The following is a 23741-nucleotide window of genomic DNA, read 5'->3' as shown; positions in this document are numbered from 1 at the left end:
CTTCATATAATGGCACTTTTATTGTGTGGAGGCAGAACTGGCGGAATTATGTGTGTACGCATGTGGAGACCAATCAACTAATTAACAAATATCTGTGAGGACAGTGCTTGAATTACTAGCTACCAAAGTTACTGCGTGACAATCAGTGTATATGATGGAGTCCAGGGGGCATTGGTTTATCAGAAAAAAAGAGGTTAAAGTAATGAATTTTTTTAATCTGCTTGAGCTGACTAAGAGATCTGGATATTTTATGTACTTTTGGGCTGCTTCGTATTTAACCCATCTTTGTCATTATAGAGGCTTGTCTCCTGCAGAAGCTGAGTTCAATTATCTCAATACAGCACGTACCTTAGAACTCTATGGAGTTGAATTGCACTATGCAAGAGTAAGTTTGAATGAATTCATACCGTAATATAAAAGTAGATTCATGATATTTTGAGGAACAGTTGAGTATAATTTGAGTATAATGTTCAAGGCCCTAATTCAGCAGGGTATTCAGTCATGGGCCTGACTTTAAGCAATTTGAATAGCCCTTATTTGACTTCAGTGGGACTACTCATGCTTAAAGTTACACAAATGTAATGCTCAGTCTGAGGTTAAGTAAGGTGAACATCAAGCTGTGCCAGTTATTTGCAACTGTACTGGATAAATGTGCTTGTTGAAGGTCTCTTTGGCATTCAGGGAAGTTTTGGCCTCTGAAGTTTTAATTTGGCTTCTGTTAATAGCCTGTTAATCTGAATGAGAAGTGCTCATGTTTACTATCTCACTTAAGTTGCAAGTTCCATAAACCTTTGTATAATTTAATATTGTGAAGGTTACATCATTGCAACCAGGGCAATAATACACTTTTTAAATGGACAATGCAGATTATGACCAATATTGAAGTGTGTATGTAAGAGTTCATTATCTCAGTTCTTGTCAATATGTTAAAATGCATCATTTGTAAATAGGTCATTCGCAGGAACAATTTCCCATCTGTTTCTTGAAGCCCCACCAACACAGATTTACATTTTACTTAAAACTGTAATCTTCAAACAGCATGGATTCTTCTATTAAAAACAAGTCATGTGTTCTGATTTCTGATCTTAATTCTACATAAAGAAACTTGCTAAACAGGATTTCAGCTATTTAGAACTTTTACATTACATGGATGTACCCAATCCTTGCTTATATACATATTGGGATATAGAAGGCATTTGATAGAATCAAATTGAAGGACCTGCTATGACTAGAGTGCAGAAACGTTTTTAGCAAAGTATGGTTTGAAATAACAAAAGTCTTATTTGTGCTAAGATCTCCTACCTCCAAACCTAAAACTTAGGTTGACCGAGCTATGTCACTCAGGGATGTAAACAATTTTATGCCATGTGTGACATAGGTCGACCTAACCCTCACAGTAGATGCAGCTAGGATGATGTAAGAATTCTTTGTTCGACCTAGCTGCTGCTTTTCAAGGAGGTAGATTTACTATAGCAATAGAAAAAGCATTTTCGTCTCTGTAGTAAGTATCTATTGCTATATCCGCATAGCTGCACCACTACATACGTGCCACTGTAGCGATTGTAGTGTAGACATGTCCGAAGTACTGAAATTGCAACTTGCTTTCACATAGGAGTATACATTGTTAGTTGAGTTTGCTGTTGGATTGCTGCCAAGTCAGTTTACTGAGCCTGTGATTCATAATCATCTGTGTTTGGATACATTGTGTAATATATTTCTTTAAGGTAATTTTCATGACTACAACTACTTCCAATAAGTTACCTTCTATTATAAGGCTATTTAAGCAGATAATTCTATTAGAAGACAAGAATAGGAGTATCTGTGTAAAAATGAAAAAAGATACATTCTTCCAGAGAGTGGATTACCTCAGTATAAATTACTAAATCAATATTAAAAGTGTCATAATCTAAAAAGGATAGTGGGACTATGAGGCAAATTGCAGGAATGTGCACTTTCCCTTTAGAGCCTACCATAGCTTGGATTTTTGTTTTTAGACATTATTTCCACTAATTATTACTTATCATTGTAGCATTTGAACACTCTTTAGTTTGTGATTATTACAATTTAAAAAAAATTGGAATTGTGGGAGGAGGAAGAGGCAAAGGCTATGATATAAACAGGGATGGTGCTATGTAAAGTTTTGCAAGTGGTAAGTTGGAACCCCATGTTGAATGAGGAAGGAAGTTGAGGTAGTGGTTCATAGGATTGGAGTGACGTGCAAAGAAGATAATTTCAGTCACTTGTCATCACGTTTACTAGAGTGCATATAGATTAGAGTGAGGGAGACAGTTACCGTAGTCTAGGTAAGTGAATAGGGCATGAAACAGAGATTTAGCAGTGAGAACAGAGGGTTAGGTGGAAAAGGAAAGATATAAATTGCATTTGTGAGGAGAGTACTTCCTAATAGTGAAGGTAAAAAAAAAAAGAGGGGGGGGGTAACTTTTCAGCTCAGGTAAATAGGAACTGTACCATTAAATGTTCATTGCATTAAAAACTTGCCCCAATAGGTTAATTAAGATATGATTTTGGGGTGTGTGTGTGTGCGCGAGAGAGAGAGGGGATGTGGATGATCGTATATAGAATATATATGGGTTTCTACAATATAGTAATTGTTTTGTTTTGAATCTATTGTTTTATTCTCTTTTAAAGGATCAAAGTAACAATGAAATTATGATTGGAGTGATGTCAGGAGGAATACTAATTTATAAGAACAGGGTACGAATTAACACCTTTCTGTGGTAAGGAAAACTTTTCAACAAATGCTTTTCTGTTTATTATTTCAAAATATGTTCTTCAAATTAATACAAGCAGCTTTGTGTTGATAAAACAACCTAAAATTATTCAATATTTGTACCTCAGGTATAGTGAGTGACTTCATATACTGTGCACTGGATACAGCATTTGGATGTTTTTATGAATGAGGACTTTCCTTCTAAAAACTTTTTAGGCTATACTGTTAAACGTTTGTAGTGCATAACATTCTTTCATCACAGTTTTCCTGCAGGAATTTGAAAACTTATGTAGAGTTCAATAAGATTTTGTAGCCTGGGTCAGTGTCATGGAAATTAAAAAGTTACTTTTCTCTCTGAGAAACATTATGACTATGTTGGATTCTTAGTGTAAATATTTGTACTAGAACTTAGAACTACAATCTTGATCAATAATAAATGATCATGACTGTTTTTTGTGCTATCCCACAGTTCCCGCAGTCTCCGCTGCCCATTGGAATTCTCGGTTGAGATCCCAATGCCTAAATGGGGCAAAAACAGTGTCGCGGGTGGTTCTGGTTACATGTCATCAGGCCCCCCTCTCCTTCCCGCCCTCCGTGAAATCAATGGCAGACAATCATTTCACGCCTTTTTTCCTGGGTTACCTTAGCAGATGCCATACTCTCATACGCTCAGCTCACCATCCCCAGACGTCTCCTAGGTGCTGGCAGACGTGGGACTGCATTGCTACACAGCAGCAGCTCATTGCCTTTTGGCAGTAGACAGTGCATTACGATTGGTAGCCATTGTCATCATATTCCTGGGTGCTCTTTTAGCTGACCTCGGTGAGATCGGTCGGTTGCCTGGGCAGACATGGGAGTGACTCAGCCAGGTCATTCCTATCTTCTGCCGAGCACCCAGGAGATGACAATGACTAGCAGTCCTACTGCACCGTCTTCTGGCAAGCAGCCAGGAGATGATGATGGCTAGCAATCGTAATGCAGCATCTTCTGCCAAGCACCTGTCTGCTGCCAGCCTAAGATGTAAAAGATAGATGGATCAAAACAAGAAATTAACTCGATTTGTTTTGTGAAATCAATGGCCTGCTAAACCCAGGCTTTTGAATTCAATCCTTGAGGGGGCCATTCTGTGTGACAGTTGTTTGTGTTTCTCCTTGATGCAAAACCACCCCTTTTGTTGATTTTAATTCCCTGTAAGCCATGTCGTCAGTCGCCTCTCCCTCCGTCAGAGCAACAGCAGACAATTGTTTTACGCAAAATCAGGCGAGGAGGTGATGGCAGCGCAATGACGAGAGGGACGTGGTCATAAACTTCTCACAAAGTACGGGCCAGGCAATGTGCCCCGGCAATATGCGTATCATGCTGATGAGTTCTGCATGAGCTCTGCAAATATGCTGGCCAAACAGGAAATGAAATTCAAAAGTTCATGGGCCTTTTCCTGTCTACCTGGTCAGTGCATCTGAGTTGAGAGCGCTGTCCAGAGCGGTCCCAGTGGAGCACTCTGGGATAGCTCCCGGAGGCCAATACCGTCGAATTGTGTCCACGCTATCCCAAATTCGACCCGGCAAGGCCGATTTCAGCGCTAATCCCCTCGTCGGAGGTGCAGTAAAGAAATCAATTTAAAGAGCCCTTTAAGTTGGAAAAAAGGCCTTTGTTGTGTGGATGGGTCCCGGGTTAAATAGAGGTAACACTGCTAAATTTGACCTAAAGTCGTAGTGTAGACCAGGCCCAAGAGAGTGGTGTTTTAGCTCTGTAGGCCTAACATGTTCAGGGTGGGAGACTTCTTATTTTCTTGTGAAAGAAATTACTTTTTAAGGAAAACTTTTGGTGGTGTTGATTCAGTAAGTAACATCCTTCTGGAGTCGGTAATAAACAAAGTCCTATGACACATTTTTTCTTTAGTATTTATTAATAAACAAACCCCATTCCCAAAGGGTAGTTATCAGTGGTTGACACTCATGCTGGAAAGACATAATTAGTGGGGTCCTGCAGGAATCAGTCTGGATCCAGTTCTGTTCAATATTTTCATCAGTTATTTAGATAATGGTGTAGAGAGTACACTGACAAAATTTGTGGATGATACCAAGCTGGGAGTAGTGCTAAGTGCTTTGGAGGACAGGATTATACTGTAGTTCAAAATGATTTGGACAAACTGGAGAAATGGTCTGAAGTAAATAGGATGAAACTCAATAAGGACAAATGCAAAGTACTCCCCTTAGGAAGGAACAATTAGTTGCACACATACAAAATGGGAAATGAGTACCTAGGAAGAAGTACTGCAGAAAGGGATTTGGGGATCATAGTGCACTGCAAGCTAAATATGAGTCAACAGTGTAACACTATTTCAAAGAAAGCAAAAATCATTTTGGATGTGTTAGCCAGGAGTGTTGCAAGGAAGACACGAGAAGTAATTCTTCCACTCTACATAGCGCTGATTAGGCCTCAACTGGAGCATTGTGTCCAGTTCTGGGCACCACATTTCAGAAAAAAAGTGGATGGATTGGAGAAAGTCCAGAGAAGAGCAATAAAAATGATTAAAGGTTTAGAAAACATGACCTATGAGGGAAGATTGAAAAAATTGAGTTTGTTTAGTCTGCAAAAGAGAAGACTGAGAGGGGACATGATAACAGTTTTCAAGTACATAAAAGGCTGTTACAAGGAGGAAGGAGAAAAATTGTTCTTAACCACTGAGGATAGGACAAGAAGCAATAGGCTTAATAGCAGCAAGAGAGATTTAGGTTGGACATTAGGAAAAACTTCCTAACTGTCAGGATGGTTAAGCACTGGAATAAATTGCCTAGAGAGGTTGTGTAACCTCCATCAATGGAGATTTTTAAGAGCAGATTACACAGGTTATGTCTACATTACGGGATTATTCCAATTTTACATAAATCGGTTTTGTAAAACAGATTGTATAAAGTCGAGTGCACACGGCCACACTAAGCACATTAATTCAGCGATGTGCGTCCATGTACCGAGGTTAGCGTCGATTTCTGGAGCGTTGCACTGTGGGTAGCTATCCCGTAGCTATCCCATAGTTCCCGCAGTCTCCCCTGCCCATTGGAATTCCGAGTTGAGATCCCAGTGCGTGATGGTGCAAAAACAGTGTCGCGGGTGATTCTGGGTAAATGTCGTCACTCATTCCTTCCTCCATGAAAGCAATGGCAGACAATCATTTTGCGCCCTTTTTCCCTGGATTGCCCTGGCAGACGCCATAGCATGGCAACCATGGAGCCCGTTTTGCTTTTTGTCACTGTCACTGTATGTGTACTGGATGCCGCTGACAGAGGCGGTACTGCAGTGCTACACAGCAGCATTCATTTCCCTTTGCAGGGTAGCAGAGACGGTTACCAGTCGTTCTGTACTGTCTGCTGTGCCATTGTAAATTGGTGATGACATGACAGTTATCAGTCGTTCTGTACCGTCTGCTGCTGTCATGGGTGCTCCTGGCTGACCTTCACTGAGGTCGGTCTGGTCATTCCCTCATTTATGTTGTATCTAAAAATAGAGTCAGTCCTTCCTAGAATATGGGGCAAGTGTACTAGAGAACCAGAGAGCATACCCGGTCCGTGTCAGATCCCGCAGAAATGATGAGCTGCATGCCATTCACGGGGGGTGCCCCTGCAACAACTCCACCCATTGATTTCTTTTCCCCTCAACCTTTCTGGGCTACCGTGGCAGTGTCCTCCATTTGTGTGATGAAGTAATAAAGGCCTTGGCTACACTGGCGCTTTACAGCACTGCAACTTTCTTGCTCAGGGGTGTGAAGAAACACACCCCTGAGCGCAGCAAGTTACAGCGCTGCAAAGCGCCAGTGTAAACAGTGCCCGAGTGCGGCTCCCAGCGCTGCAAGCTAATCCCCACGGAGAGGTGGAATACCTGCAGCGCTGGTAGAGCTCTCTCCCAGCGCTGGCGCCGCGACCACACTCACACTTCAAAGCGCTGCTGCAAGAGCGCTCCCATGGCAGCGCTTTGGAGTTTTGAGTGTAGCCAAGCCCAAAGAATGCAGGAATAAGAAACACTGACTTTTTAGTGAGATAAAATGAGGGGGAGGAAGCCTCCAGCTGCCCTGATAGTCCAGGTAGGACATTAAATGGTGAGGGGGAGAGGAGTCCAGCATCCCGCTGCTATGATAGTCCAGGCAGTACAGAATCTTTTCTTTAGACATGAAAGGGAGGTGGGGGGCTGATGGAACTCAGCCCCCAGTTGCTATGATGAGGACAGTTACCAGCCATTCTGTGCCATCTACCAGGAATGACCGGCAGTCATTCCTATTTTTACTCAGGCGCCCCCAACCGACCTCACCTGAGGCCAGCCAGGAGCACTCACAGGCTAATGATGATGATGGATAGCAGTCATATTGTACCGTCTGCCACCAGGGAGGGGAGGGGAGAGCAGAGGATGCTGCTATTCATTGCCGCAGCACCACGTCTACCAGCAGCATGCAGTAGACATTGGGTGACATATAAAAAAGTCAAGAAACAATTTTTTTCCCTTTTCTTTCACAGGGAGGGGCATGGGGGGTAAATGGACAACATATACCCTGAAACACCCCAGACAATATGTTTGACCCTGCAGGCATTGGGAGCTCAGCCAAGAAAGCAAATACTTTTCGGAGACTGCGGGGACTGTGGGATAGCTGGAGTCCTCAGTACCCCCTCCCTCCCTCCATGAGCGTCCATTTGATTCGTTGGCTTTCCGTTACGCTTGTCACACACCACTGTGCTGTGGCCTCTGTCTATCATAGCCTGGAGATTTTTTCAAATGTTTTCTCATTTCGTCTTCTGTAACGGAGCTCTGATAGAACAGATTTTTCTCCTCATACAGCGATCAGATCTAGTATCTCCCGTACGGCCCATGCTGGAGCTCTTTTTGGATTTGGGACTGCATCGCCACCCGTGCTGATCAGAGCTCCACGCTGGGCAAACAGGAAATGAAATTCAAAAGTTTGCGGGGCTTTTCCTGTTTACCCGGCCAGTGCATCCGAGTTCAGATTGCGGTCCAGAGCAGTCACAATGGTGCACTGTGGGATACCGCCCGGAGGCCAATACCGTCGATTTGCGGCCACACTAACCCTAATTCGATAGAGTAATACCAATTTCAGCGCTACTCGTCTTGTCGGGGAGGAGTACAGAAACCGGTTTAAAGAGCCCTTTATATCGATATAAAGGGCCTCGTTGTGTGGACGGGTGCAGGGTTAAATCGGTTTAAACACGTAGTGTAGACCAGGCCACAGACACCTGTCGGGGTGGTCTAGATAATACTTAGTCCTGCCTTGAGTGCAGGGGACTGGACTAGATGACCTCTCGAGGTCCTTTCCAGTCCTATGATTGTACGATTGCACTAGGAGAATGGGGCAAATTAATTTTTTTTCTTTTATGTTTGGATAGATGATTGAACAATATTTTTCAAAGTTAACAGAGATTGTCATGTGAGATTGTCACGTATGCTAATCACTTTTCTGCTGCAATAGTTTCTCTTATGGCTCTTCTACAATTTTTGTTCATCCAACAGTCACCTTTGTGATCTCTAATGTCTTCCCCGCCCCCTGCCATCCATACACCTCTCCTTTCCATACTGATGGACCTTTTCTGTGATGCCTGCCAATTGCTTCCTGATTCAGTTGTGCATACCACTTTTAAGAATAGCCAGCCATCACTACTGAAGAAAAACTGGATTAGTGCTCAGACTTGAAGCGTAGGATATAATTACACACACAAAACTAGGTTTAAAGAATAAGTATACGAAGTCAGGCACTCAAAAGTTAGGAAATACCATAACTAAGGTTGCCTATACAAACTTAATTCAGCTCCCTTATGTGTATGCATTATGATACAACTGAGTCTGAGCCTCTAGATTGACTACACAGACGTCTCTGCCTCTTGAGCTAATGGAGTAACTGAGAGCAGTAGTAGGTTGTCATCCTCTGTGTGGACTAGCACTAAAAGAGGATGGGACACTTTGCCAGTGGTTTTCACAGTTATTTACTGAAAGCAGAAGAATGGTCAGACTCAGGAATTTTGGATTCCATTCCAAGCTCTGGAGGGGGAATGTGCTTTAGTAGGCCCACACTCTTCTTACCAGTTCCCTCCAAGCTGCTTCTGGCTCGTTCTTGTCTCTTTCCCAACCCTGGATCCTTGTCCCAGACCCATTCTCTTTATCTGCCCAGTCTCTGTTTCCACTGCTCAAACATCTCATCCCAGTCCCACTCTCCTTGGCTAGCCAGTCCCAGTATCCCCTTCCAGGCTTGCTTTCCAAATCTCAATCTCTCCCCCTTCCTATACCCAGTCCCTGTCTCCTTGCCTAGCCAGTAAATTATTGCGTATGTACAATGAAAGTGATAATTAAGGTACATGTTTCTCTTTGAAGCCACAGATTGCTGTGAATCCTACTTAATATCATTTGCATCCTGAAGATTTCTGATCCAGACTTGTTTAGTTTGATTTTGCTTTCTAATTTGTCTAAAATACTAAACAGATATGAGCAGGGAAGTTAGCATTTGTCTAAGTGAGAGAGGGGGATATTGCAGAAACTGAGATGTGAGATGAGGAGAGCTTGGACAAGTCTTAGTTATGGGAATGTATAAAGGCTGTATCTTAGAGACCTTATGTGAAAATCTGAAAGATTTAGATACTGCCTGGAGGTGAGGACCTATAAGGAAGTCCAAGTGAAAATGAGGTTGAGGTTATGGGTCTGAGTGACAGGCAGCAGGCTGGTATTTTCCAGGGTGATCAAGAGAAGATGTAGTGGGGAAAGGAAGGTTTGTCTCTAGTCCTGTTGCCTTTCTTGTTTCCTTCTGATTCCTCTGCTCTTTCAGTGATACCAGTGCTGATACCACCTTTGTTTCCTCCCACCTTTTCATGATCTCTGTATGTGTATATATATTTCCTCAATATATGTTCCATTCCATGCATCTGAAGAAGTGGGCTGCAGCCCACGAAAGGTTATGCTCAAATAAATTTGTTAGTCTCTAAGGTTCCACAAGTACTCCTGTTCTTTTTGCGGATACAGACTAACGTGGCTGCTACTCTGAAACCTTTGTTTCCTCTGTTACTCTTTCTTCTGTAACACCATATTTGCATTAAATGCCCTTCCAAACCATTCACGAAGCCACTATACTCATTCACATACTTCCTAGCATTTCTGTTCTGTAATGTCACCTTATAGTTAGTGCTATAAAAAGTGAGATAATAGGCACACAAATGCATGGAAAAAATACTTGAACTATTAAGTGGTTTACATATTTAAACTGAGTAAATGTATTCTTAGTGTAAACCATGATCTACTTTATCTTTCTTCCCTTTTAGCTAATTAGTCTCACCAGTTGTCACTCTAAAATGTAGATTGTAATCTTCGATTATGGACCCTTTTTCTGGTTTTGCCCAGTGGTCTAGCATGTTCTGTGTGCTGTAAAAATAAATCATTAACAGAATTTTTTACCAAGTTCCAATCATGTCTGTACAATTTTACTGAAGGCAGTGGGAATGCATAGGTATCACTGAAGGCATAATTTGAAGGCAGTGAGTATTGTACAGGTATAATTGACTGCAGAATTTGGCCTTCAAATTACTACTGGTGATGTTGCACAAAAAAAAAAATATCAATTTGACTTTAGAGCCCAAGTTGACTTTGCAGAAGATGGCACTTACCAAAAATAAAATCTCTTTACATGTTAACTTAGCACACTTTATATAGAAATATTGCAGCAAAATAAACTAGAACTTCATAATGCTTCTTGTATTCATTTTTCAGAATAGAACTTCTCTTTAAGTGTAACACAGCTGTATCTTTTTTAATGTGCATATTGTGGGAAGACGTTCTGATTGCAACAATTGATGCTTGTTGCTACTTAAAGTTGTTACAGTACTTAATTTTGTAGGAGTCACTGCAGTGCAGACTTAGATTATGTACACCACAGAAGGAATTATTTACTTCAATTTGAAGATTCCAAATAAGAGGAATAATTCAAATAAGTCATATTAGCTGTTTTAGGTTTGATAGTTGTAAACTGGTTACTAATCCCAGTGTTTGTAGTTCATTTTTCTGGGAGTTGCTGGAATCATTTTGTAACTAATGCAGGTATTTTGAGTGGCTGAGGTACATAACTGGGCCTCTTTAGTGAGCAAGTACTGTATAGTATGTATCATAAGGCTATCAAAATGGTGTGGCACTACTGATTGTATATTATTCACAGTTCAGGGGGTCTCCTAAAATTAGAACTGATACAGCCTATCCACTTTATGTGTGAATTTTAGGATTCATCAATATTGTGAGGAGATCTGCATATGTGTACAGATGATCTTGCTACACCAAAAAGAACCTCCTTGAGTTGATGCAGACCTGATCTGTTTGTGTCTCCTCGCCTGCAAGTCATAGTATTATCTGAGTGCCTGTGGCTTGTTTTCTGCAGTATCATTTGAAGTCTCTTAATTTGTTCTAAATTCTGAGTAAATTGAATATGCACTTGGAGGATGAATTCTATAGGTTATAGTTGGTCACACTCTGTATCTTGATTTTGAGGCTAGAATTAGAGGTAAGGAAGGGGTGTGTGTGTGTGTGCGTGTGCGCGCGCGCATGTGTTGCAGGCTAAAGAAATGATTATCTGGCTAATGGACCACTTTGTCAATGATCCTTCCTTGGCGCCTTCCTCACGAGTTCCCATTGTATTTAGTTGACTTGCAACTGATGAAGCAAAAGGCTAGATATCAGATAGTCTCCTAATCTGAGTTCTGTCAGTTGCTGCATAATGAGATTTTGAAATCTTACGCCATGCCTGTGGCAGAAGGATGCAGAAAAGTTTTTCACATCTACCATCAGGAAAGTCATAGTCAGCGGAACTGTTTTGTGTGGTTAATAACATGATTATTCCAGGCTGTGGTCAGTGATGGAGTGAGATTTCCCCTCACTTTGTTCACCAGTGTCTGGATTTGCTGATCTTGTTTTCAGAGATTTTTCCTGGGGTGAAGGAGTAGGGAAGGTTGTGATGGGCTTAATTTTTTTTTGTATTGAATATGCTTAGAGATCAAAAAATGCATGCATGGCAAAGTCTGAATACACTTGATTATGTTTGTAATGCTTTGTGCACTTGCTAGCCAGTTACTTGCCATGGATTTTATCTTAAGTTTATAAAGCTAGTTTTACACCTCAGTAACTTTATTAGCAACTTATTTTATTACTTAAGAGTAAATGAGTGATGGTCATTTTCCTTTGACCTCAGTTATATCACAAAGCTGGAGAAAGAGGTGAAGCAGAACTTGGCAAGTGTAATCAGGGAAACAGTTCCATAGCTGACATGCTGGTGAAGGTTCAAGGTGACTTTAAGCCACTGGTCAAGATTCTGTCACCAAATTAAAGGGAGCATTGGGATGATTTCCTGATCCTGGTGCTTTTCACTTCATTTTTGAATATTGCTCCGTCGTCCCTGACAGACACGGCTTATCTTTGAACCTCATTTAAAAAAAAAACCTTCTCAGGAGTAAATTTTATTGTCTTTTCAATGGAGCAAATTGTGCTGGATGGCAAGTATTTTCAGAAGCACCCAGAGGAGTACAGCCTGGCACCCATTAGATCAGGGGTGGGCAAACATTTTGGCCCAAGGGCCACATCTGGGAATAGAAATTGTATGGTGGGCCATGAATGCTCACAAAATTGGGGTTGGAGTGCAGGAGGGGGTGAGGGCTCTGATTGGAGGTGCAGGCCCTGGGATGCAGCCAGAAATAAAAGTTCAGAGTGTGGGAGTGGTCGTGGGGCTAGGGTGGGGGAAATGGGCTGTGGGGGTGGAGGGCTCCAGCTGGGGGTGTTGGCTCTGGGGCGGGGCTTGGGGTGCAGGAGGCTGCTCCAGGCTGGGATCGAGGGGTTCGAAGGGCGGGAAGGGGATCAGTGCTGGGGCAGGTGGTTGGGGCATGGGGAGAGGCTCAGGGGTTCAGGCTCTGGGCAACGCTTACCTCGAGTGGCTTCTGGAAGCAGCAGCATGTCCCTTCTCCGGCTCCTACGTGGAGGCGTGGTCAGGCAGCTCTGCATGCTGCCCCATCCACAGGCACCACCCCTGCATGCTGCCCCATCCGCAGGCTTCGCCTCTGCAGCTCCTATTGGAGTGCATAGGAGCTGGAGGGGGGCCATGCCGCTGTTTTCGGGAGCCATGTGGCACGGCCCCCAACCCTGCTTTCCGGCTGGAGCGCCGGAGTGGGGCAAGCCCCAGCCCTTGCTCCCCAACGGGAGCTCAAGGGCTTTAGTTTGCCCACCCCTGTATTAGATCATTGCCATCTTCTTCAAATTACAGAAGTTGAAAGTTGTCATTATACCCCATGTAATTTTGATTTAACAAAATACGGTATGCATTCCAGTTAATAAGTCCACTTCATACAGGTTTGTTTACCCAGTGATAGTGCTTCCTTGCTTGGTTTTGTGGAAAAGTTCTTGTTCAGAAGGACAACAAACACTTAGATTTCCCAGTCCCTTACTCTTTGTCTTTCTTACACCTGTGGTATGGGCTTTTTCATAGACCTACTGGGAAGGGGACTCTTACTGAAATGATGACAGGACATCAGTGGGTTACTATGAGAGCACATTGAAGAAACTTCACTTAACATAACTGCATAAACTGACTATTTTTGTATTTATTCTTATAATAGCCATTGATTTAGTTCTGACCATAGCTGCCTGGAATTATATAAGATATCGTCGTTATATAACTGACCATAGCATTTTATCAGAATGATCAACTCGCATAGAACAAGGTGGCAGCACTTGTCAAAGAATACACTTGACCTTGGGTTCCTGTGCTATAATTGACTTTACTAGGTAAAGGGACTTCTTCAGCAACAAGGAAGCAGACTTCATTCCATAGGTCACAGGAAGTTGCTTTAACAGAACAGCAGAAAATCTCTTAAAGTAGTCTAAAGTAGTAGAACACAGCAGGCTGTATTGTAATGAGAACTCCAACTTTCAGATGTTGCCATTATTTCAGAAAGCTGCTCTGGCATGGATAGAGTACAGGAATTAGTAAATGATCTTCAATTATTACTGTACAAGGGGGCTTTTAAAAAAAGTATATTGAAATATTCTGTTCTAAGAATATTTTATATTTTAAAAACTAGACTTAATTTTACAAAATGAATTGCAGTTTATTCATGACTATTAGATATACCCTATTTTAGGTTAGAATTAGTTTCTTTTCTCTATTGCTACTGCCTGAGGCTGATTTTATCCCTGGTGTATTTCCCCATCCTGCATTGCTGTCACCAGCCTCTAACTTTCTTTTAAGTGACACATTAATCCCAGGATTTTCACATAAATTTAGTTATTGCTTCAATATTATAGTAATGTGTTTCTAATAGATAAGATATGACCCCTGCAGAGATGTTGATTTCTCAGTAAGTAACAGAAGCTCTTTAAAAAAATAGAGAATTTATTAAGGATTTACAATAATACTAAAAGATATGTACGTGGAACAATTATTCAAAAAATTACCAGTATACCAATGAAATGTACATCGGAAGAGTGCCTTTGTTTACAAAACTTTAAATCATACAAACTACTAATATATCCATTAGTCTTTTTAGCTATTTCTGGCCAACTGAAATTTCATATGAATTAAATTAGTTCTTTATAGAAAATATACCTTTTAATAAATGTACCACAATTGTTTTAATGTGATTTAATTATACTAAAAGTGTATAAATATTCTGATTTTATTTCATTTTTCATTTAGGTTGAAGATTGTAAAAATTTCTTTTAAGTGCAAACAGTTTTTTATTCAACTTAGGAAAGACTTGGTGAGTACTCGTCTTAAAATTTGGTGGTCTGAAAAATAACAGCAGTGAAGTTTTCCCATAAAGAAAAGACTGCATCAGCCTTTCCCTGTTGTTATGTTGATTCTGTGTCTTTACCTATAATAAAACATTCAGTTCTACCAACTTTCTACGTAATTCAGTAATTATCCAAAGGGCAGTTAGTCTGTTTTAAAACACTTCTGGTTGTAGTTTGTTTTGATTGAGTTATCTTAAATATTAGAAGATTTTAAATTCTGTATATGTAGACTGGCTAAAATCATCTGCTCTTAAATCAGTAAGAAAATATCATATCGTCTTAGTTTTAATTTTGGTTTGAGTAGAAATCAAGTTAAATTGAAGTTAAACATAATGCTTGATATTTATTTGAAGGTTTTTGAGTTTTTATGTAAACTTTTAGTTAAATATGCTGTTTTTTTATTTATATTTGTCTGACTTTATTAACATAGACTGGTTTTGTCCCCCTTAAATTTAAATGGAAAATTGATGACGATATCTTATATAATTCCAGGCAGTATAATATATAAATAGTGCTACTTTTAGAGACTTCTAACTTTTTTTAAATATGTCTGAAAAGTTATTGAAGTTTTCTATAAAGTGTAAGTTTTTTGCTGATTATGGTTATTTGACATCTGTAATGCAACGCCATAGGACTGCGTGATACTGAACTCCATGAGTAATGACCTTGTCCATGCCCCAAAGAATTTACACGTATGCCATGCATCCAGAGCCAGAGCTTTTCCAAGTAGAATTGCTTGGTGGTCCGTGCATACGTCCTTGTATTGCCTTGTGGTTGTTTCTTCAGTTCCTTCTCACCGCTGGGTGGTCTGAGTCAGAGCATCTGCTGACTTCTTGTTCTTAGTGATGCATTTTGAAAATATTTTGCAAAAACTGTTCCTGTTTTTGTTTGTAGTTAGGATTTTATTGTTTTTCATTGTACTTTAGTAATTCCTAGCAGTTTTTATAAATAAGGACCTTGGATGCCGCTCTGGCTGTTTTTCTCGTCAGACAAATCCCTCTTTCACCCCCACTTCTTCCCAAGCTCCTGGATCTGGGTACTGGATTATATCAAAGACACTGGGATTCAAAGTCTGTGCTTCCTGCTCTTGCTCATTTTCTATCAGTGACAAACAGCAATGCTGTTTGTACTCTTTGGGGAAAGTCCACATTGCCTCCAGGTGCAGTATCTGCTTCTCCTTCTCCTGTACATGGGAAGGCCAATCTCTCCGCCTCAAAAAACAGCTCATGGAGGTAGCTGTGGTCCTGAAGTTGGATCCTGGCCACAGAATCCCCCGTACGTTGATCTGAGCAATCCAAGAGTGGTACTGTGGAGCCTCTGTCTGGATCTGCTGCTACCAAAGCTACAGACCCCATGTTGGGGCCTAGCCATGAGCCATGGCACCATGCACATAAGCATATCAGTAAGTCTTCATCTAAATCCAAGAGGGACACTACATCATCCATGAGTTCAAGCCACCAAGGAGCTACACGCTCCAAGGCGCACAAGAGTGATAAGAGGCCACACTGCTCACCAGATCCCCTGATGCTGTATCCCACCTGGCTCTGCTCCACCAGCGTCCTGTAAATTTTCAGTCCTGAGACCACGCCCCTTTACCAGTTCTGGTCCTGTCAGTAAGCAGGATACCATTGGCTCTGGGGAAAAATCAGAAGTGCTCCTGGCCTCACGAACTGTTAGCCTTGGAAGGAGTGTGGTCTCCACGTGTTCTGGTGCACTCACCTCTGCAGAGGGCTCCATCTCTTGCATTACATCTACCTCCTGCTGGCCATACCTCTCTAATGCATCCTGTTCTGATGGCTCCATCAGCACCGCCATTCACTCAAAACTGCGAAGACCAGAACATTTGGCACAATCTGCCGCCTCTGTTCTGGAAACACAACTGCCTGAGGGTTCCGAGGCTCCATTGCAGTTTCCTCCTTTGCCGTACCCAAGAAGCTGGTATCTGGCTCTTTGGGCACAATTACGACAACAGCAGGATCAACTGAGCTGGCTGTGTTGGAGCTCGAGGCCCAAATATTCACCTTAGGAACAGTCTAATTCAGCTTGGGAGAACTTCCCCATTTCACTGTCCAACCCTTCATCCGATAGATATTCAGAAATGGGGTTAGACAATGCACAGATCAAGTATATGGAGGGGATGTTATGATACGATTGTTAATTTGGGCAATTGATCTTGAATTACCACCAGACAGGTCTGCTCAATGGTCTGCGGGGAGATGTTGGGTGCGATGGGTACTGAGTTGCTGCAGAGAATTCCTTCTTGGGTGCTAGCTGGTGACTCTTGCCCACATGCTCAGGGTTTAGCTGATCGCCATATTTGGGGTCGGGAAGGAATTTTCCTCCAGGGCGGATTGGCAGGTGCCCTGGAGGTTTTTCGCCTTCCCCTGCAGCCTGGGGCACAGGTCGCTTGCTGGTGGTTTCTCTGCAGCTTGAGGTCTTCAAACCATTTTTGAGGTTTTCAATAACTCGGTCCTGGGATAGGGGTTGTTATAAAATTGGATGGGTGGGGTTCTGTGGCCTGCCTTGTGCAGGAGGTCAGACTAGATGATCAGATTGGTCCCTTCTGACCTATGAGTCTATGAGTCTATGAGTCTATCAGCCCGGCTCCGACAGTGCCAGTGGATCCAGAGAGATTCCCTTTGTGGTCTCCTGATGCAGCTGTGTCATCCACACTTTCCTCCCCACTAGCTGACTATTGTCAGTTTCAAGAACTCCTATGGAGAATTACCAATGTTCTTGAGATGTCACTGGAAGAGGTGCAGAATAGTCAGTGCCAGTTACTAGACATTCTGCACATATTGGCAAGGGTGGCCGTACCAAGCAATGGTGCCATTCTTCAACTGGTACACACGATGTAGCATACCCTGGCCATGATTGCAGCGACCCCAGAGGAGGCTGAGAAAAGGTACGGTGTCCCCACCACCCTCACAAAGGGTCAGGATTTTTATTTTCACACCCTTCACGTAACTCTTTGGAAGAAGCTTTGTCAGAGCAGACCAAACAACACCCATGGTCCACCCCAGCAGACAGAGAGGGTAAGAGATTGGACCTCATGAGTTGAAAGGTCTTCTCCTTGGCGGGACTGTAGTTCTGGATCTCAGTGCCCGCTCACTGGGCGACACTCTGGTTGTTGATTGGTAACATTGGACAAACTACGCCTCCTTCCCTTCCCCCGCATCCTATGTCCTCTACAAACTTGAGTGGGAGAGAGCGATGGCCATTCTGATCACTCCATTCTGGCCTCACCAGTTCTGATTCCTTCCTCTTATCCGCATCTCAAAACAACTTCCACTCCCACACCAGACATTTCCAGAACTGCTGACACAACACAACAGGAGACTCAGGCATCTAGATCCATGGATCCTACACCTGACAGCATGGTGTTTGGATGGACACCACTATTAGCATGAGAATGCTGATTAGCAGTGCAAGATATCCTCTCCAGTAGCCAAAAGGACTCCATGGGGCGATCCTATCAGGCCAAATGGCTTCACCTGCTGGGCCCAACAGCAAGGTCTTGCCCCTGAATCTGTGGGAATCCCATATCTCCTCCATGTGAATGGCTTGGGACTTGCTCTCAGCTCTTTCAGAGTGCATGCAGCCACCATTAGTGCCTTCCATCCTCCTGTGGCAGATCAGTCGATTTTTATCCATCCCTTGGCTGCCTGCACTCTCTGGCCTCTCCATTAAGGTTGCTTTCCTTGTTGCCATTACCTCAGCAAGAATGGTTGGTGAGCTGGGAGCCATGATGGAACCCGCCCCCCTTTTAACCATGTTCCATAAGGACAGGATGTCACTATGACTGCATCCCAAGTTTCTGCCAAAGGTAGTTTCACAGTTCCACCTCAACTAACCCATACATCCACCTACCTTCTTTCCAAAATCACATGCCTTGAATGAGGAATGGCAGCTTCATTCCCTCAATGTGCATAGGTCCCTGGCCTTTTATCCACAAAGCCGATCCGGAAGTCACCCAAACTATTTGTTACCATAGTGGAGAGAATTAAAGGACAGGCCATTTCCACCCAGACAATCTGTAAGTGGGTCTCAGGGTGCATTATGCGCTGCCGTCACTTGTCAGGGATCTCCCCACCAGATGAGATATAAGCCCATTCCACGAGAGTGCAAGCATCAACAGCTGTGTTACACAACGTGCCCCTTGTGGGCATATGTAAGGTGGCCACATGGAGTTCAGAACACACCTTTTCCTCTCACTGTGCTCTGGTACATGATTCTGCAACGTATACTTCATTCGGCACAGTGGTCCCCCATTCTACGGTTCAGCCATCTTCCTCGCACCCTCTGCCTCTCAAGGTACTGCTTATCAGTCACCCTCTGTGGAATACAATAGGGACCGTCACTTGAAGAAGAGAAGGAGGCTGGTTACTTGTAATGAGGTTCTTCAAGATGTGTGGTCCCGATCTGTATTTCAGTCCCACGCTCTTTCCTGTCTGCTGTGGTTATGGTAGGTCTGCCGTGGAGAAGGAAATGGAGACATGGCCGGGCCGCCCCACTCTTTATCGCCTTGGGTGAAACTGCAAAGCAGTACAAGGGCTCGTGTACACTGCCGAGCAATACTGCTTTGAAAAGCTCAGGCTCTGGGTACATGGCACGTGCACATAACCCTTTGTGGAATACAGACGGGGACCACACATCTCGAAGAACCTCCAGTTAGGTCCAGGTAAGTAACCTCATATTAATACCAAGAATAAGGTAATACAGTACAATTAACATGTCAGATTAGGACTGTCTTGATATGGTTCTTGTTTATTCTTTAAAGGAAATCAGTGGACCACTGAATGCGGAATAATTAAGTAGATTGAGAAGGTGGGGATGTGTTTGTAATGTACATTATTAAAGAAGATATTCCAAGTATGGGAGATGACTTGGGAGGTGCTTATTAGAGAAGGAAAATAGGGCTGTAGAGATAGAGAGGGAATAGGTGTACTGTAGGATCTTACTGTGAGAGTTGTTGGTGACCAGTGATATAGCTGTACTCTACAAAGTCTGTCCACTTACGCGTTTAGTTCATACTATGGAATGGTTTCTTTCCTCTAGCTTCTTCTGAAAATTGCAGCCCTTGGGCCCAATTGTGCAAGCTCTCCATATGTGAGACTTCAGTGAATACTGCATACTGTTAGGTCCCTTGTTTGTTTTGTCCCATACACTAATTTCCCTCTGCATGATGAAACTGTTCCAATATTCCAAGAAGGTTAAAGGAGGGATGAGTCTCAGTGGCTTGGAGAGGGAACTAGCCAGCAAGTGTCTTTGAAGGAGGATGCTGCAACTAGTAAACAAAGGCAGGTGAAATGTACTAAACCCAACCTTCTGCTTGAGAGAGAGCCAAGTTAGCATTGGTTATATCTTGTTAACTTCCATGGCTAGTAACCAACTCCTTCAATTGCCAACCTTTTCCAGCATCTGCTACCTTTGCTCTGCTCTTCCTACTAGTAAGCACAAGAAAGGTATTAATTACTCAGAGTTGAATATCTCAGCTGTCCTTGAGTTTATCAACTATGGCTGTACCGTCTTCCCATCCTTTAACTCTCATGTGTGCATGCTTGCCAGCCGACTTCCTCTCCTCTGAACCATTAGGGCTAAGGCTTACTTTCTTCCTCACTCTTGTTGGAGTCTTGGAGCAGGGAGGCAAGGTTTTGGGGATTTTTTTTTCTCTGTCACAGCACCCGAGCATAATAGCTGGGAGATGGTCTATTGGCAGCATCCTCCTCTCCTCAGCTGATAATTCCTTCAGGCTCACTAGACACCTAGGGAGACCCTGTTGCTGAACTGAGAGCAGTATCATTAAAGAGAAAAATGCATATAAAATTTAACTAGTAAAATTAACTTAAAACATACACACTGTTAGATTTCAGAGTAGCATCCGTGTTAGTCTGTATCCGCAAAAAGAACAGGAGTACTTGTGGCACCTTAGAGACTAACAAATTTATTTCAGCATGAGCTTTCATGAGCTACAGCTCACTTCTTTGGATGCATAGAATGGAACACACAGACAGGAGATATTTGTACATACAGAGAACATGAAAAGGTGGAAGTATGCGTACCAACAGGAAGAGTCTAATCAATTGAGATGAACTATCATCAGCAGGAGAAAAAAAACTTTTGAAGTGATAATTAAGATGACCCATAAAAGGTGTGAGGAGAACTTAACATAGGGAAATTGATTCAATTAGTGTAATGACCCAACCCAGACCCAACAGTCTCTGTTTAGGCCTGTGTTAATTGTATCTAATTTGCATATTAATTCGAATTTAGCAGTCTCTCTTTGGAGTCTGTTTTTGAAGTTTTTTTGTTGCAAAATTGCCACCTTCAAGTCTGTCACTCAGTGGTTAGAGAGGTTGAAGTGTTCTCCCACTGGTTTTTGAATGTTATGATTCCTGATGTCAGATATGTATCCATTTATTCTTTTGCGTAGAGACTGTCCGGTTTGGCCAGTGTACATGGCACAGTGGCATTGCTGGCATATGATGGCATATATCACGTTGGTAGATGTGCAGGTGAACGACCCCTGATGGCGTGGCTGATGTGGTTAGGTCCTAGGATGGTGTCACTTGAATAGATGTGTGGACAGAGCTGGCATTGGGCTTTGTTGCAAGGATAGGTTCCTGAGTTAGTGTTTATGTTGTATGGTGTGTGGTTGCTGATGAGTATTTGCTTCAGGCTGGGACGCTGTCTATAAGCGAGGACTGGGCTGTCTCCCAAGATCTGTGAGAGTGAGTGTCATAACATTTCTTCCCAGATCTGGACCTTAGCGTCCAAAATATGGGTGTTAGCATGAAAACCTCCAAGCTTAATTACCAGCTTGGACCTGGTATTGCTGCCACCAGCTAGGAATTATACAGTGCCTAGCTCACTGTGGTCTCCCCAAAACCTTCCCTGGGGGACCCCCAGACTCAGATGCCTTGAGTCTTACAACAAAGGGAAATAACCCCCTCCCCTTGTTTCCTTGTTACTTCCTCCCAGGCTCCCCTCCTTGGACGACCCTAGGAGATTCCCTGCTTCCAGTCCTGGGAACACAAGTACCAAGAGATCTAATCTCTCTTCCCCCTCACCCAGAGGGTATGCAAAGTCAGGCTTAGTAAATCTAACACAAAGAGATTTTCCCCTTGACTTCTTCCTCCCACCAATTCCCTGGTGAGCTGCAGACTCAATTCCCTGGAGTCCCCACTAAAGAAAAACTCCAACTGGTCTTAAAAAGAAAGAAAAAGACATTAAAAATAGGCTCTGTATTAAGGTGACAATATACAGGGTCAGTTGCTTAAAGGAAAAAAATGAATAAACAGCCTTATCCAAAAAGAATACAATTTAAAACATTCCAGCAACTACACACATGTAAATACAAAAGAAAACAATATAAACCTATTGTCTTACTATCCTTGTACTTACAACTTGGAAACAGAAGATTAGAAAGCCTGGAGATAGAAAAATCACTCTCAATGACGAGAGGGCACAGACCCAAAAACAAAGGACTCACACCCAAAACTTCCCTCCACCCAGATTTGAAAAAAGTCTTGTTTCCTGACTGGTCCTCTGGTCAGGTGTTTTGTTCCCTGTGTTACCCCTTTACAGGTAAAAGAACATTAACCCTTAGCTATCTGTTTATGACAGTGAGGGATCATTTTTAAGGATAGGTTGTAGATCTTTGATGATGCACTGGAGAGGTTTTAGTTGGGGACTGTATGTGATGGCTAGTGGTGTTCTGTTATTTTCTTTGTTGGGTCTGTCCTGTAGTATGTGGCTTCTGGGTACTCTTCTGGCTCTGTCAATCTGTTTTTTCACTTCAGCAGGTGGGTATTGTAGTTTTAAGAATGCTTGATAGAGATCTTGTAGGTGTTTATCTCTGTCTGAGGGATTGGAGCAAATACGGTTGTATCTTAGAGCTTGGCTGTAGACAATGGATTGTGTGATGTGTAAGAGTTATTCATAGAAGGGCTTTAAAATGTGTAAACTAGGGGGTCATTAGATTGGCACTTCAAACATACTCTGACATAGAATGCTTTGTACTGTTTTGGAAAATATAAGTGTTATAATGAACAATAATAATCTTAAATACATTTCTTAAACATCATAGAGAAGCATTGTAATTTTTCTAAAATCAAATTATACTTTTCTTTTTTAGCATGAATCTAGAGAAATGTTACTGGGATTCAATATGGTGAATTACCGAGCATGTAAGAATTTGTGGAAAGCTTGTGTTGAGCATCACACATTCTTCCGATTGGACAGACCACTGCCGCCTCAGAAGAACTTTTTTGCACATTATTTTACTTTGGGTTCAAAGTTCCGGTACTGGTAAGTAATTGTTGACTGTGATAATGACTGATACCATTCTGGAGTGTGAAGTTAGGACAAGAAGTAATGGGCTTGATCTGCAGAAAGGGAGATTTAGGTTATATGTTACGAAAAACTTTCTAATTATAAGGGTAGTTAAGCTCTGGAGTAGGCTTCCAAAGGAGGTTATGGAATCCCCATCATTGGAAGTTTTTAAAAACAGATTAGACAAACACCTGTCAGGGATGATCTAGATTTACTTGGTTGTGCCACATCACAGGGAACTGAACTGGGTGTATCAAGGTCCCTTTCAGCCCTACATTTCAGGCTAGGCCTGTTACTCAATGTGAGGGGAAAAACCAATAACTGAAAATGTGGAAATGACAGAAGTGTTTTATGACTTTTTTGTTTCAGTTTTCGCCAGAAAAGTTAGTAGTGATTCAATGTTGAACATAGTGAATGCCAGTGAAAATAAGGTAGGATCTGAGGGTAAAACAGGGAAAGAACAAGTTAAAAATTACTTAGACAAGTTAGATGTCTTCAAGTCACCAGAGCCTGATGAATAATCCTAGAATACTCAAGGAGCTGACTGAAGAGATACCTGAGCCATTAGCCATCATCTTTGAAAAGTCATGGAATTCTAGAGAGATTCCTGAGGACTGAAAAAGGGCAAATATAGTGCCCAGGTATAAAAAAGGAAATAAGGATAAACTGGGGAATTACAGACCAGTCAGCTTAACTTCAGTACCTGGAGAGATAATGGAGCAAGTAATTAAACAATCAATTTCAAACACCTAGAAGATAATAAGGTGATAAGTAACAGTCAGCATGGATTTGTCAAGAACAAATTCTGTCAAACCAACCTAATAGCTTTCTTTGACAGGGAAACAAGCCTTGTGAATAGCGGGGAAGTGGT

At 42.3% G+C, this 23741-nt stretch overlaps 1 protein-coding gene across 7 annotated transcripts in view; it reads left to right on the top strand.

The window, feature by feature from the left end:
* PTPN4 (protein tyrosine phosphatase non-receptor type 4) overlaps positions 1–23741 on the top strand; it is a 229483-nt gene that overhangs the window by 141712 nt on the left and 64030 nt on the right. For all 7 annotated transcript variants that reach the window (XR_007768388.1, XM_050917015.1, XM_050917016.1 and 4 more), the window contains 4 exons: positions 298–385; positions 2650–2738; positions 14439–14502; positions 22674–22846. Coding sequence is in view for 6 of the 7 variants with exons in the window: in XM_050917015.1 (XP_050772972.1) it covers positions 298–385; positions 2650–2738; positions 14439–14502; positions 22674–22846 (414 nt within the window). In the remaining variant the exon portion in view is untranslated. The remainder of the gene's footprint in view (positions 1–297; positions 386–2649; positions 2739–14438; positions 14503–22673; positions 22847–23741) is intronic.

Source organism: Gopherus flavomarginatus, chromosome 10 (assembly GCF_025201925.1).
Source record: "Gopherus flavomarginatus isolate rGopFla2 chromosome 10, rGopFla2.mat.asm, whole genome shotgun sequence".
Taxonomy (NCBI): Eukaryota; Metazoa; Chordata; order Testudines; family Testudinidae; genus Gopherus; species Gopherus flavomarginatus.
This window is presented reverse-complemented; position numbering and strand designations above follow the sequence as displayed.